The sequence below is a fragment of the Lepidochelys kempii genome, chromosome 1 (genome assembly GCF_965140265.1).
Source record: "Lepidochelys kempii isolate rLepKem1 chromosome 1, rLepKem1.hap2, whole genome shotgun sequence".
NCBI classification, from domain to species: Eukaryota; Metazoa; Chordata; order Testudines; family Cheloniidae; genus Lepidochelys; species Lepidochelys kempii.
Window position 1 is genome coordinate 287,158,442 of NC_133256.1, and position 14,706 is coordinate 287,173,147.

Sequence of the window (14,706 nt, forward strand, 5' to 3'; positions counted from 1 at the left end):
AAGGTAGTCATGGGCGATAAAGCCATTTAAAAAAATAGGCAAGGATTCAGCCTGAATCTGTTGTGTAGCTAGTGGGCATGATCTCAGTCAGACATTCCTGTCTGACTCATACAGGAAACTAGGTTTGGAGTAATGAAAAGTTTCTAATAACTCTCACTTATGAAAGGGCTGCTCCAACCCAGATGCTATAAACTGCCACCTTTTTAACAAACAAGATATTTAGGGACTTGATTATCATTTGTTCTGCAGCTCCTTTACTGTTCCAATAGTGTAAGAGAGTCTGAATCACATTTATACTCACTTCACTGCCAAAGCAGCATCAGAAAGCCTGTGATTAAATGAGAATAAAGCTCTATGGTGTTTTGAGCTAGTCAAAAAGAGAGGAGGGCAACTGACAGGTTCCAGACATGAGGAGAGCCCTGTTTAAACAGGAAGCACTTATTTGTCCCTGACACAGGGTAAGTAAAGCAAGTACCCTGAAGGATTTTTAAGTGGTAGAGAACCTTTTCAAGTCAAAACAGAAAAGGTGAGGGCTGCTGCATCTGGGCCTGGAAGACAAAGGATGCAGCATCCTGGCCCAATAGAAATCTCAGTATATAGAACCCTAATAGTTTCAACAGTTTCTCTACTGCTTTTGCTGAGTTTAATTCTTTTGATCTTGTCAACTATTGTATATTGGGTGTTATTCTTTGTTCAACCTTTTTGTGGAGGAAAGCTAAAATGTGGCACCATTAAGATATTCGCAAGTTTCAGTTTCTATTTCCAAAAAGGACCTCATTGTCAGATGTAACAGTTTATTTCTACATAAGACTAGAGGTTACTGAACACCTTTCCCATTTGAGATGATCTCATTTTGAAGACAGACAAAAAGCAGTTTAAGCACAATTTTTTACTAGTGGCAGGCCTCTTCACAACTTCTACTACTACTTGTATGTCACTTTAGTAAATTCCAGTCAATTGCACATGTGCAAATTCAAGGATGATAAGATTGTATAAGTATAACTAAGGACCTTATTTGGTCTGTCGAACTTTTATTAATGATGACGTGGGAGAAGAAAACCCACTTTAACAAAATATTTTTTAAATTGATTAGTAAAAGTTATTCAATAGAAGATTCTATTCTGGAAAGTAACTAAAAAGGGCACTGTAGTTTCAAGTTTCTTGATTCAGACTTCTTCATATCAAGTGTTTAATTTAGAAATTAAAATGTGTTTCTTCTATACTTCCAGTCCTGCAAACCAACCTGGCTTCTAATAGTGAAACAGGGTTCTTTTCTTCTCATATCACCAGTAACAGAAGTTCTGCAGGTCAAATAAGGTCCTCACAGTTATAGCTGTGAGTTCCCAGTATCTTCCGTGAGTCCATACAGGTTTAACAAGGAATTTAGTAAAACACTGATGCAAAATTAGTAGATGTATCCAACTCAGTTTCTTAAACACACTGGCTCTACAGCGATAATAGGAGCAAAAGGCATCAAAAACCTGTTGCTGAAGCAAAAAAGTGACAATACACAGGAGTATTCCTGTTGAACAGGAAGATGCCATTTTAATGGTCACTTTTGAGAGAACCATGCCTTAAATTGTTTATCAAAAAACACTTTGCATCCCAATGTTCCTGGTGCAGGCTTTGCAGCAGTCAAATAATGAATAGGGTTCTCAGAGCTGTGCTGTCCTTGTGCACTGGTAAACTAACTAAAAACAGCTGTTAGTTTCGGTGACATTCAAAAACTGAAAAGTCAGTTTGCTCACTGAAAGGAGGAAATAGATAGGGAAAGATCTGTAAGCAGATAATCACTCAAACAATGGGGAAAAAAATAAAATATTGTATGAGAATACTTTTCCAAAGCTTTCATTAAGTTTCTCTTTCCAATTCTCCTACCGCAGGCAAATTCATAATAGCCTAATGCTAAGACATTCAATGGAAAATACAATCACCAATTCAGCTATTTTTAGCCATTATATTTAAACAAACCAGGAAGCTAACTAAGGCTATGTCTACACTGCACACTTTACAATGGCGCAGCTGTGCCGCTGCAGCCATACCGTCGTAAGGTGTGCTCTGTGGCCACACTGTCACCAGGAGAGCACTCTCCCGGCTACCAAATAAAACCACCTCCAATGAGAGGCAGTAGGTTCACACCAGTAGGTCCACACCAGTACTTTTCATCGTTAAAACTTTTGTAATTCAGGAGGCATTTTTTCACATCCTTGGGCAACAAAAGTTTTAGCGATGAATGTGCCAGTGTAGACAAAGCCTACGTATGGAGATTTTTTCAAAAGATTTTACAAACACTCACCACTGTTTCAATTCATTCAAACTGAATGTTGCTTCAGCGACAGTTGCCATTTTACTGATACTTCCTAGCAGAAAACAAGTCTGACAAATTTGAGGGAGAAAATGTCAATCAGAATAGAAAACAAGCATAAGCTTTCAGAGTTGTACGTTATTTAATTTTTTTTAACAGTGGTTTAATATACATATTGTCAAATACTTACCTTAAAGTTTGAAAAACTCCTACATCATCCTTTCATATGATAAATAGCTCTGTCTCCATCACAAACTATGCTAGGAAAGAATGATGGGGGGCAGATTTACAAAAAGTATCGAGGTGCTGAAGGAGCAGACAAGCACTTTTGTACGCCCCACTAGGTGACTGTTTGCATCATTACGCACCTAAATACATGTTTAAATCTGATTTAGTGACTTCCTGCTTTGATGTAAGACCTTGAGTTTCGTTGTAATTACTGATCAGAAATCTTACTGAAGTTTAACTTCTGTAGTTTTGTCCTATGAAAGTTTTTTGCTGCATAAGAAAATTTAGTTCTCTCTTCCTTCCCTACCTGCAACTTCAAGGGTCAAAGTGGAAAAAGAATAGCTTATATACTGTTTGTTCCGCTTAATAGGCTACGCTTTCTTTCACATCTTTCAATGTTTGGCCTTGAAACTCTGCACTTTACAGAGAAATGTCAACCAAATAGAATCTCAAGCTCCTGCTTAGTCCTGGAGCTTGCTGTATTGCAATTTACTGTGGAACAAGAAAACCAAGTAAGTTTGAGTATCCACAACATCAGATACCTTGTAATACTGACTAATACGTAGCATACCAGTTTCTCCAAGGAGAAGTCTTATTACACTTATATCTAAATTTACTATTTCAGCATCCCTTACTAAGTTTAAATTTGAATTAATTTTCAGACTGGATTCCTTTCCTATGTCTAAGTCTATAAACCCTTCTTTCTTATTTTGAGTGCACGTTAGACAACATAAGATCCTAGTATTTTGCTGTTAACTAATAACCACAATACATTCTTAATTAATACAGTTGTTAAAACAGATAAGGTACACAGCAGAGAAAATACTCAATTCATGGTTCCAATAATAAAAAGGTGCATTTTCCAAATATGTAATTTCTCACTAAAATCAGCCATCACTACTTTTCACCCTTGATTAGTCCCCTTCCACTACATTTAAATATATTGGTAGCTCAAGGAGATAAACTGATAAACTCCATTTCCAGTCAACTTCCAGTTACATAAGCCTGAAGATTTTGAGGCTAGATCAGAAGCTACAATATCAAATGATGCTTCTGCACCATTATTTGAAATTGTAACTACTGTATGAGTTCATGTAAACTTTTCCTCTCAGTTCAGGTCCCTTTAAAGTAAAAGGCATCAAAACTCCACCAAGGTATAATCTGGTAAGTAAAATTAAACAATTCACCTCTGTTAGCTAACAAATCCTGACAACCTACTAAGCTCCACAGAATTCTTTGACAGAGCATGATACAGGTAGTCCTGTAAGAATTAATGTGTGCCAAAAAGGTGGTAGTATTGGGCTTCAAGAATTTCTAAATGGCGAAAAGTTATCAAGCCAAACGAAACTAGAGAAAAACCTGAAACAGAGATTGGAATTTTACATTAATCAGTTTAAGGCAGTGGGTTTCCAATCTTTTTCTGATGAAGCCACTTCCAACGAATTGAGGGACAAGCACTCACCACTTCAGTGTCCCCTTTCACTAGGCCCTGGCACAGTTGCTGCAATCTTTGTCCATTTATTACTACTTATTTTCTTGCGTATCTTTTTGCTGTCTAGTTTTCCAGTTTGGTCTTATTTCATGACTGATCCTCTGTTTCCCACTCACCAGATGCTTGAGGTATGGGAGTCCATTGATGGTTCAAGGTGGCCAGAACACATGTGCTATACCTTCTGACCACTACTAAAGAGAAGAGAAGAGTTTCCTCTGCACATTACTTGCACTATTAAGAGCTGAGGGATGGAAAGCAGACGCCTTTCAAGAAGCCACCTCTGGCACGTATTTATAACAGAGGGAGAGCTGGGCCCACGGTTATGCAGTTTCCTCCCACCTACTATTCTCTGCCCAACCATCCCAACCTCCTTGCTTATCTACCCCCACACCTCCCAGGGAATCCATCCTCCTTGTTGGGAAACACTGGTTTAACAGACAAGATTACTTTCACTGTAAAAATACCTGTAAAAATTCACTACACCTGCACCTAGAAAACCAGATTAAAATTTAACCCTCTCCCCTTCCTCTATGAATGCATTTTCTATGTAAAAATAAATACCTGAAAATTGCACTGATACAGTATTACTTATTTTAACATGTATTATGAATAAACTGCACATGCTGTTTTACAGACAATATATATTTGTAAACTTGCTCATGCAAAGTTAGTGTGCACAACAGGGATATTAATTTTCTAATCCCCACACCTTTAAAAATGACATTTACTTATGTCTGCACTTTTTAAACTGTGCCCAAACCCTCTGTAATATAATAAATCTTACACAGAACAATTTCTTATCGGCCAGCCAAATCAATTTATGTAGCTGAAACACAAAAGAATAAAAGTTATACAAAAACATGGTGGTTTTGTTTTTACAGAAAGAAGAAAAATTAAAAAAAAAGAAAAAAACATGGTCACAAAATTTTAACATTTTAATCCTAAACATTACAGGGCAAATGGATGTTGGAACCTATTTCCATACACCATATGTTTTAATCTTTTATTTTCATTTCAAATGTGGCCAAATCCACTAAAACATGAGTGGTTTACAACTTCTGGATCATGGAAATACGTATTTCTGGAATAAATGCTAGAAAAGCAACAATGGGAAAAAGCCAACTGTCTCCATAAAGGTAAATAAAGTGGAACAATGTGAAGATTAGATATTTTTCTGTTTCTTACTCTTAACCTGTCAATTCAGTGCATCATATGGTTCAACGTAATGGTCCCCATTTTGAACAAACATCTAACTAGTGTCCATTGATTCTAAGTTAGTGGATGATGAATCTTTCTGGATACTTTCAAAGATGGCTGCCAGCTCAGGGTTAGAGCTTATCTGTGATTGAAATTCACTCATTAACGGACTCTTCTCTGCTTCTGGAATGGTTAGAAGGGCTGCTACTGCCCTCATGGCAGACCGCTTCAGTTCATCTTGTTTTTCAAACTCCTGTTTCACTGAGTTTGCCTTTACCTGTAGAAAAAGTAGTGTATGTAGGAAGTTTACATTTAAAACTGAGCTCTTCTTAAACCAGTCGATGTAAGGTATCTTTCCTTCCATATTACCACTTTAATTTGACAAGCACTTGAAATAGTTTATACTGCACAAGATACTTTTTTTAGGATGAAAAGAATATAAAGATAACCACAGGAGACTGGACAGCTATAGTGCATCTGATGCTTAGCAGTCTTAATTAAAAAAACCTTACAAATAGGTTAGAGCCTGAAAATTGCAGATTAAGCAAAAACATTCCTTACAGAAAAATAAATAAATTTGATTTAGCAATTCATTACACAGATTCAAAGCAAATAGCAGCCAAACTGGTTCAATTTAGTAAGGTCAGTAATATTATAAAAATGACCACGAGTTGCTGAAGCACAAATTATAATACAGCAATGGACATACTGACCAAAGCATATTCTTGATCAGTTAGAAATTTTTGATATCATTCCTAAGCAAGAACTTTTAATGGTACACAGACAGGACTTCATCATTGAAAGTAATACTCCCTAAATCAATCAAGTGAAATAAGGAGCAGATTATTGGTGGAAGATGGGTAACAAGAAACTGTGTAGGTGATATGAAGGTGGAAGTTAATTATTACTGTATCTTAGGAGCCCTAGTCACAGACCAGGAACCCATTGTGCTAGGCACTGTATAAGCACAGAACCAAAAGATGGTCTTTGCCTGAACAATCTTAAATTTTTAAATAAGGAAGTTTTCAAAAGACGGGGTGAAAGCACCATTTTACACTGCTCTTCTCCCTTCAAACTGCTTATTTCACCTTCTAGAAGCAAGTTGTAAGTTTCTAGTAACTTTTAAACCTCTATAGTTAAAAATTAAAAACTATTTAAAATTCCACATTAAGTTTCTTCAATGAAATTTCAGTTTTTACATTGCTTAAATGGGCAGCCTGGCTTCTGAGGGACAGAGAGTAGACCAAATAATCCAAAGAATTTAAAAAAAATTAGAAAAAGTGAACAAGTATATTCAGATTAGAAAAGGGATTTATACTCTTTCCCTCCCTATCTTCTCTTATAATTTTACTAGGAACTATTTTTCATATGATGTATTACATGAGCCTCCCAAATTATTTTTGATCAACAACATTTTAAATTAAAGAGCCATACTCTAACTCAGGGGTGGGCAAACTTTTTGGCCCGAGGGCCACATCTGAGTGGGAAAATTGTATGCAGGGCAACGAATGTAGGGCTGGGGCAGGGAGTTGGGGTGCAGTGTGCAGGAAGGGGCTCAGGACAAGGGGTTGGAGTGCAAGACGGGTATGGCAGGGGGCTCAATGAAGGGGGTTCGGGGTTCAGAGCAGGGGACTGGGGTGCAGGAGGGGGCTCAAGGCAGAGGGTTAGGAGGCTCAGGGCAGGGGCTTGGGATGTGGGGTGCAGGAGGGGTTCGGGCTCCAGCCCAGCGCTGCTTATCTCAAGCGGCTCTGGGTTGGCAGCAGCATGCAGCAGGGCTAAGGCAGGCTCCCTGCCTGCCCTGGCCCCACGCCATTCCCAGAAGTGGCCAGCATGTCCGGCAGTGGCTCCTGGGGGTGCAGTGGGGTGGGGAGGGCGGGGCAGGCGGCTCTACTGCGCACAGCCCTTGCCTGCAGGTACCACCCCCGAAGCTCCCATTGGCTGCAGTTCCTCATTCCCGGCCAATGGGAGCTGCGGGAGTAGCGCCTGAAGATGAGGGCAGCGCACGGAGCCTTCTGCATCCCCCTCCCCCAGAGGTCACAGGGACATGGTGCTGGCCGCTTCCAGGAGAGACGTGGGGCCAGGGCAGACAGGCAGCCTGCTTTAGCCCTGCTACTCCACGGGGCTGGCAATCCCGCGGGCTGGACTGAAAGCCCTGACAGAGCAGATTCAGCCTGCAGGCCCTAGTTTGCCCTGCCATGCTCTAACTCAACCATGTCAGGGTATGCATAAACAGACTACAGGTGCACTTTACATGAGTGAAGCTACTATTTTGGGCATCTTGCCTTAAAATGCAGTGGAGTCATGCACAAAGTCTATGGATATAAATCTATTGTGGATCAGTAGTCCAGAACTACAGGTAATACTAAATTCATATGGACAGCTTCTCAGACACTAATATACTTAATATTCAAGTCTCAGGTTCTTAACATTTCTATAGAACCAAAAAGTTCAAAGTATTATTCAAGAACATAAGCATCAGTTTAAGACAGTACCTTTGTTGTACATGTGGCACGTAAGGGTTCGACAAGCCTATCCAACCTCTGCAGTACTGCACTTGGACAAAGAGTAGACAGTCTCACCAACATTAAAAATGTTAACATCTAGTTGGGGAAGATCAATTCAGAGATAATTAAGTTTTGCACAATTAAGGTCTTTTTTTTAGTTCACTACAAAAGGAGTTTTAAAACAGCAACATCCTAGTACAAGTATGATTCACTATACATCCCACTATATATTTAAAAACAGTTTTCAGGTAGTATTTATATCAGCTTTCTAGTCATCTGAACAATATTTGTACAGCAAAAACATTGCAAAATATTTAAAAGAAGTCACTGTTTAGCCAATATTTCATATTAATTGGGTCAGAACGCTCAAGTTTAAGTGTAAATGTACAAGATGATAATTTACCTTAATGTCATAATGATCCTTCAAACCATCTTCAACATGGTTTAGGAATTCAAATATGTCTAGCCTATCCAGACAGCTATCTAAAAGAGTGTACATGCACTCAAAAGCTGCCTTTCTAATGTCCAGCCCATCATCAACCGTATGCTTGAATGGTCCCATTTCCACCTGTACACAAAAAACATTAGACAAGAATATATTTACTAAAATTTAAAATCAGCTTATACAAATATTTTGCAGTCTCACCAAGTTCACCTACCTCTCTTATTAGTTCCTTTCTGACTTTTGTTTCATTGTAAAGATGAGGAAGCACAGTATCTAAAAGGTCTCTTATTAATGATGGTTTATTGTGTGCCGCTGAATTAAACGTCACTAGGGCCACTCTCCTTACATTGAGATCTGGGTCTTCCAATGTTTTTAGAAAATCACCTGTAAATATGCCAAGAAATTAATTACCACGACATGTTTCTATTTGCTACTCTCAGAAACCTGGAAATATTTCTCCACAGGGGATTTATTTTTACCTGTTAACAGAGAGCTTTTTACTGTGCAAACTGTTTTTGATTGAACTGACATTGCTACATTTAGCAGCAATGCTTTAAACTATAAACTAACTAAAATCAGCTTAAAGATTTTAATAAGTTTCAGTTTACACAGCTGCATAACTGCCTAGAACAATGTGTGATGCAAGGCATGACTGCAGAAAGCATGTACAGCACACTAAGGTGGCTGGGGAAATCCCGAGTAATATTCATATTTGAATATGAAAAGAGAAGAAATTATAAGAATCAATATGAAAAACACATGTACATGTAATCTATGGTGTGTCTCACAATTTGAGAGACACAACCAACCAAATAAGGTTTTATACCTTAGATATTTAAACTGAGCAGACAATATGCACTCAAAACAGCTACAAGGCCATAAAATCACATTACTTTTACAGAAGAAAGAAATATTAGTTATAGGGTTTTTATTTTCTTTGGGGAGTGGCATGGGAGAAGAAATATGGCAAACTTCCACATGGAATAGTAAAGCATATGCCTGTAATGCTGCACAAGATTGTGAGAACTGGATATAATTCTATGACGTAAAACTGAAACTATATCTTATATATAATATACTGGTATTAGTGTAATGAAGTTGAAACAGAAATGTTCTGTTATGCAAAAGTAAGTTTCATGAGTTTTACCAGCATTTATACTCATTTTTAAATTGGTAAGTTTTTATTGTTGAAAGGTAAGCCCTGTATAATTACGGAAAATTGTATTAAACAATCATGAAGACTGCCATCTCTCTCCTTATTTCTTTGTTCCAATTTTCTTAAAACATACATATGAGACAGCCATTGTAAACTCTGGAGTTAAAGATGAATTCTCTAATATAAATTCCTGGAAGTACCTTCCAATGTATATTTTAAAATACCCTAGCAGAATCATCCACGGAATCCTCTTAAAATTATCATGAAAACAAGGATAATTCAACATATATTAAGATAAAAACACCTCTACGGACGATCCGCTATCCAGATCCTGTGGAGATCAGTAACACAGTACTTCCTAGACAGAATAAATACACTAAGGATCGCATCAGTACTGCTTACTAAATATTATGGGACACTGCTATGAAGGAACAAAGTAAAAAGGGGGAAAAACAGGATGGATGAAAAGCAAAACAAAAATTCTAGATACCATCTTTCTTTTTGTGTAACAAAAAATAAAGAGGAAGCAAGGCTGACTAAGGGAGAGGAACACTGCTGGGTGTCCAGGAACACAACAAAAACTGGGTTCCTAGCTCTCTGGCCCAGCAAGATAATTTTGAGTTACTCTAGACTAGGGGTGGGCAAATTTTTGGCCCAAGGACCACATCTGGGTGGGGAAATTGCTTGAAGGGCCGGGGATGGGGGTTGAGGTACGGGTATGGGAAGGGGTGCGGTGTGCAGGAAGAGTTCAGGGCAAGGGTTGGGGCAGAGGAGTGGTGCAGGGTGTATGAGGGGGCTCAGGTCAGGGGGTTGAGGTGCAGGAGGGATATGGAATGCAGGAGGGGGTTTAGGCAGGGGTTTAGGCAGGGGGTTGGGGTGCAGGAGGGGTGTGGGATGTGGCAGGAGGCTCAAGGCAGTGAGTTGGGGTGCAGGGTGCAGGAGGGGTTCAGGCTCCAGCCTGGTGCCACTTACCCGCGCCGTGTCACTCCGGGAAGCGGCCGGCACCATGTCCCTGCGCAGTCCCTGGGGCGTGGGAGGGCCGCAGAGGGCTACGCGTGTTTCCCTCGCCTGTGGATACCTCCCCGAAAGCTCCCATTGGCTGTGGTAACCCATTCCTGGCCAATGGGAGCTTAGGGGGAGGTACCCACAGGCAAGAGCAGTATGCAGAGCTCTCTGCCACCCCACCCCCACGGGCTGCAGGGACGTGGTGTGGCCACTTCCCAGAGCGGCATGGAGCCCGCGGTGGTGGCAATCCCGCGGGCCGGATCCAAAGCCCTGAGGGGCCAGATCCAGCCGCAGGCCGTAGTTTGCCCACCCCAGCTCTAGACAAATTCAGACTGGAAATAAGACAAAGGTCAGAGTAATTAAATATTGCAACAAATTTAACCAAAGGTCATGGTGGATTCTCCATCATTGACAATTTTTAAATCAAGACTGGATTTATTTCTAAAAGATCTGCTCTAGGAATTATTTTGGGGAAGTTCTATGGCCTGTGTTGTACAGGAGATCAGACTAGAGGAGTACAATGGTTCCTTCTGGCCTTGGAATCTACGAATTTCTTCTGGCCCTATGAAAGAAGGACACTGGCTGATTCTGAAAGAAGGCCCCTCAAAAACTTCTAGGCCAGAGGCCTTGACGCCATGCAGCAAGGAGTTTAGACAACAAATAGTAAAAAAGTGACTAAATGAAACCGCTTGCCTCAAAGAATGCAGTTCTCAAAGAGAACTTGAGAAAAACAAACAGTAATGGAAGGGAGAACAAAATACAAGTAAGGCTGTAGGAAAAATGGACTCAAAGAAGGAAGGTAGTGAATTACTTAATTTCAGAGAAGGAGACTAACAAAGGCTTTTGGACTATCATATCATTCATGGCTATAGTTTCTTTTGGCTACCCAACCAATTTATGAAAGGCTTTACTAAAACTTGAGGAAGTGTAATAATAAAGCATAAGTGTAATACAGATACACTGTAATACCTATTCCAGATACAGTCTAAAATAAAGCCCAGTCGTATCATAAGAAAATACTCCATTTGGAAATATGAAAATCATACCAAGGTTTGTATTTGCTTTAAAAATATATGATTTTATAAAGACTGAAAAGCTTGAGATCTAAAATAGAGTACTAAACACATGTGTAGAAATGATTTACTTAATAGATTCTATAAATGTTCTCTCTAGTGGGTTTGACCATACTATACAATGCTAGAGGGTCGTGAACAAGAGTGGATCTAGAGGATCAGAAAGTCATGTGACAATGCAAAGCTTGTTTTTCCCCCTAAAGATTTACTGGATTCTCCAAGTATCTTGGCTATTTATGGATCAATAACACATTTTGACAGCTGACTGGTTTCTTCAAATAATGTATAAAAATTATATGTAATAGAAATCTCTCAGTTTCTAATGCAGTACATGACTGTATATACATTTTAATGTAAGATTAATCACTTGAAAAGAAATTTAACAATTAAAAAAGTCAATGGTTAGCAATCTTGCAGCTACTGCTATCTAGTTTGGGACCTCAGTGGTCTATACTGAAGAATTACCATTTCCTTAATGGCATCCAGTAAGCTTCAGTCTGCAGTCTTTAATAACAGCTCTCACTAATAGTTGTTATTGGTGATTGCTTAATTCAGATACTTGCAAAGCATTGTTTTAAATGGATTTTTTACACTGCACACCTGATATAAAAGTCTGAATATTAACTGCTTAAAAAGAAACTTGGTTTTAAATTTTAAAAAACATAAGAAACTTACCTATGCAGTTCTTTAATAGTGGATCTATGGGTTGTGGATGATCAGAAATAGTGAACTTCACAGCAGTAACAACTGAACTTCGAGCATATGATGACCCTAATACCAAACATGTTATTTTAGTTAAAAAAAAAAAATACTGAAATTGCTAAATAATTTAATTAAATATATTTAAATATTATAAGTCATCTTCTCTCTTCACAACAGGTCTTCTTTCAAAGTACTAAAATTAAACGTTACTGATTGGCTCGCAAGGTGTTAAGTTTTTTTTATAATTTTCCATTATTACATTGTAAACAGGGATTAATGTTAAATGTTAATTAGGAATACATTAAATAAACTTGTCTTCTATACCAAAGTCATTACATAATGAATGCCTTAATTAAAGAAATTCTTAGTTCTAAACAAATGCAAATATTTATTTCAATACAACCTTAGAGGTGGAATTACTGTGTTGAACTATGTACCATGACCATATATATCCCTCAACCCTTATCCTTATATTTCAGAAGTCTTTTGATTATGTCCCAAAACTATATGCTGCTTTTGAAAAAAAACATTGCTGTCTCCATGGTCTTTAAAACTATTTACATGATTTAGTTTACAACTCTTCACAAATAAAACCACCATTACATTATTTTGAAAGCCAGATTCTCATTATCAAAGTGTAGAAGCAATTCACATTACACACTATCTACTGCCTCCAGTGTAAGGAAAATGTTATTTTAAAAACAACGGCCATTCAAATACTTATTTGTAAAGTACAAATCTAATAAAATCTATACAATGTTCAACTGGATAATTAACAAAAATTTCAGATCACTGCTTCGTAATGTATCATGAAATTTAAATGTCTTATTTCTTACGCCTTCATGCATAATATGTAAAATCAGGTGGCAAGAGGTAGCATGATCTCATTTTCTGAAATTCTCTGGAAGCAGTCCACAATTCAAGAAGAGATTTTTCATACATTAAAACTCAAGGGCAAGCTATTGAGTATAACTTAAACTCTTTGTCAGAAGTACAAAAGTTCTTCCCTTCTCTTAACACAGAGCCTAAATATATATATATTTATTTTGAATGACAGCCTACCTGATGCCAAATATCCCTTGAGCCGTGGTAGCAGAGTTTCTGGGTCTATTAAAGTAAGTTTGCCCAAGCATTCAGCAACAACATTCCTGGTACCCTCTTCTGCACACTCACAGTGTTTCAGCAGTAAGGCCCAGATGTTCTCAACATATGGTTTGAGGCCTACCACCGACGCAGAGCTAATTATTTCTTTCAAGGAATGGAGAAGTAGGTATTGCCTCTTAGGCTGACTGGTTATTTCTTGTAAGACAAATGGTAGATATTCAGGAAGATTGCCGACACTAATACTGCCTAGAGCATAAGATGCTGCAGACTTGACTTCTTCACTAGGAGAGGAGAATGCTTCTAGTATTACAGACTTGAGCTCAATTTGTCCACTTAGGTCAATGTGATGCCCAACTTCCCCAAGAGACAGCAAAGCTAAAAGACGAATGGAATCTGTGGACCTTGAATTCTTGACATCTTGAATGAACTGACCTACTACAGCTGGTCCCTCTTTAGGGCAAGCGCGTGTAAGGGCAGCTACACATTTGGCAATGGAATAATAAGACTGCTTGTGAGTAAGTGCAGTGCTCTGCGAGTACACTGGACCTGTTAACATGCGTAATAAATCCATATATCCTAAATTATTTGTTCCAGTCACAACCAGAGCTTGGAAAAATTCTAGCATGGCACTAAGTGCTCCACCTTGCAATAATGGTGATCTCACAAGTCCAATAAGTTCATTAAGAATGGACCCACTGATCTTTGAGAGGGAGGAAGGATACACTTTAGCCAGTGTAGTCAGAAAACTGATGGCCATCTGGGAAACATGCATATCACTTTCACTGATAAGAGGTGGAAGCTCATCCAGGACAGCATCAATCATGGCAGCTGTCAAGCTGTCACTGTAATTTTTAATTAAGATATCTAGAGCAGAAAGCGTGCCTAGTTTCAAAGCTCGCTGGTTCTTTCTGAGGAAAGAGGCAAGGATAGGAACTCCTTCCCCAAGGATTGGCCTCAGATCTATCTTCAAAGGAGAGCCAGCAATCAGCGTCAAAGCCTTCACTGTAGTTAACCGAGTAATCTCATTCTTTAGTCTCTCTAGGAAGATCTGAAGAGTAGTAGGCAAGTCAGTGCCCAGATTATCACCAAGGCTGCAGATGATCTGGCCCATGCAGGAGATTGCCCTCTCTTTTACTTCCTGATCAATGTCAGCAGCCTTCAGTCTCTTGATGGTGCAAGTAAACAAATCTTTGATGTAAGGTGTGGCATCAAAGGAAGAAGGCTGGTCTAAAGGACGAATGACCTTCACAAGCTGCTGTGTAACCAGAAGTGCCTCTGATGTTATCTTGTAAAAAGGGTCTCCAACACAAGCTACAACTGGAGGCACCAGTGCTTGAACATGAGGATGGAAGACTTGGGGAGAATGGTTACACAGGATCACGTACAGACAAGACAAAGCATCAATCTTCAAATTAGAGGAACTTGATTTGTCATTCAGTGAAAAAATTATCCCTGTAAAAGAAAAGAGGTTGTGTTATTTATGTATTTATTTTTA

The 14,706-nt window shown here is 38.8% G+C and overlaps 1 protein-coding gene across 1 annotated transcript in view; it reads right to left on the minus strand.

Annotated features, from left to right (window-relative positions):
- Nucleotides 1-4,609: 4,609 nt before the first annotated feature.
- The window catches only part of CAND1 (cullin associated and neddylation dissociated 1), a 52,168-nt gene continuing 42,071 nt past the window's right edge, over nucleotides 4,610-14,706 (minus strand). The window contains exons 10-15 of the mRNA XM_073327847.1: nucleotides 13,170-14,663; nucleotides 12,081-12,176; nucleotides 8,386-8,555; nucleotides 8,130-8,294; nucleotides 7,715-7,822; nucleotides 4,610-5,499 (exon numbers count right to left, since the gene is read on the minus strand). Coding sequence (XP_073183948.1) covers nucleotides 5,275-5,499; nucleotides 7,715-7,822; nucleotides 8,130-8,294; nucleotides 8,386-8,555; nucleotides 12,081-12,176; nucleotides 13,170-14,663 — 2,258 coding nt within the window. The 3' untranslated portion in view covers nucleotides 4,610-5,274. The remainder of the gene's footprint in view (nucleotides 5,500-7,714; nucleotides 7,823-8,129; nucleotides 8,295-8,385; nucleotides 8,556-12,080; nucleotides 12,177-13,169; nucleotides 14,664-14,706) is intronic.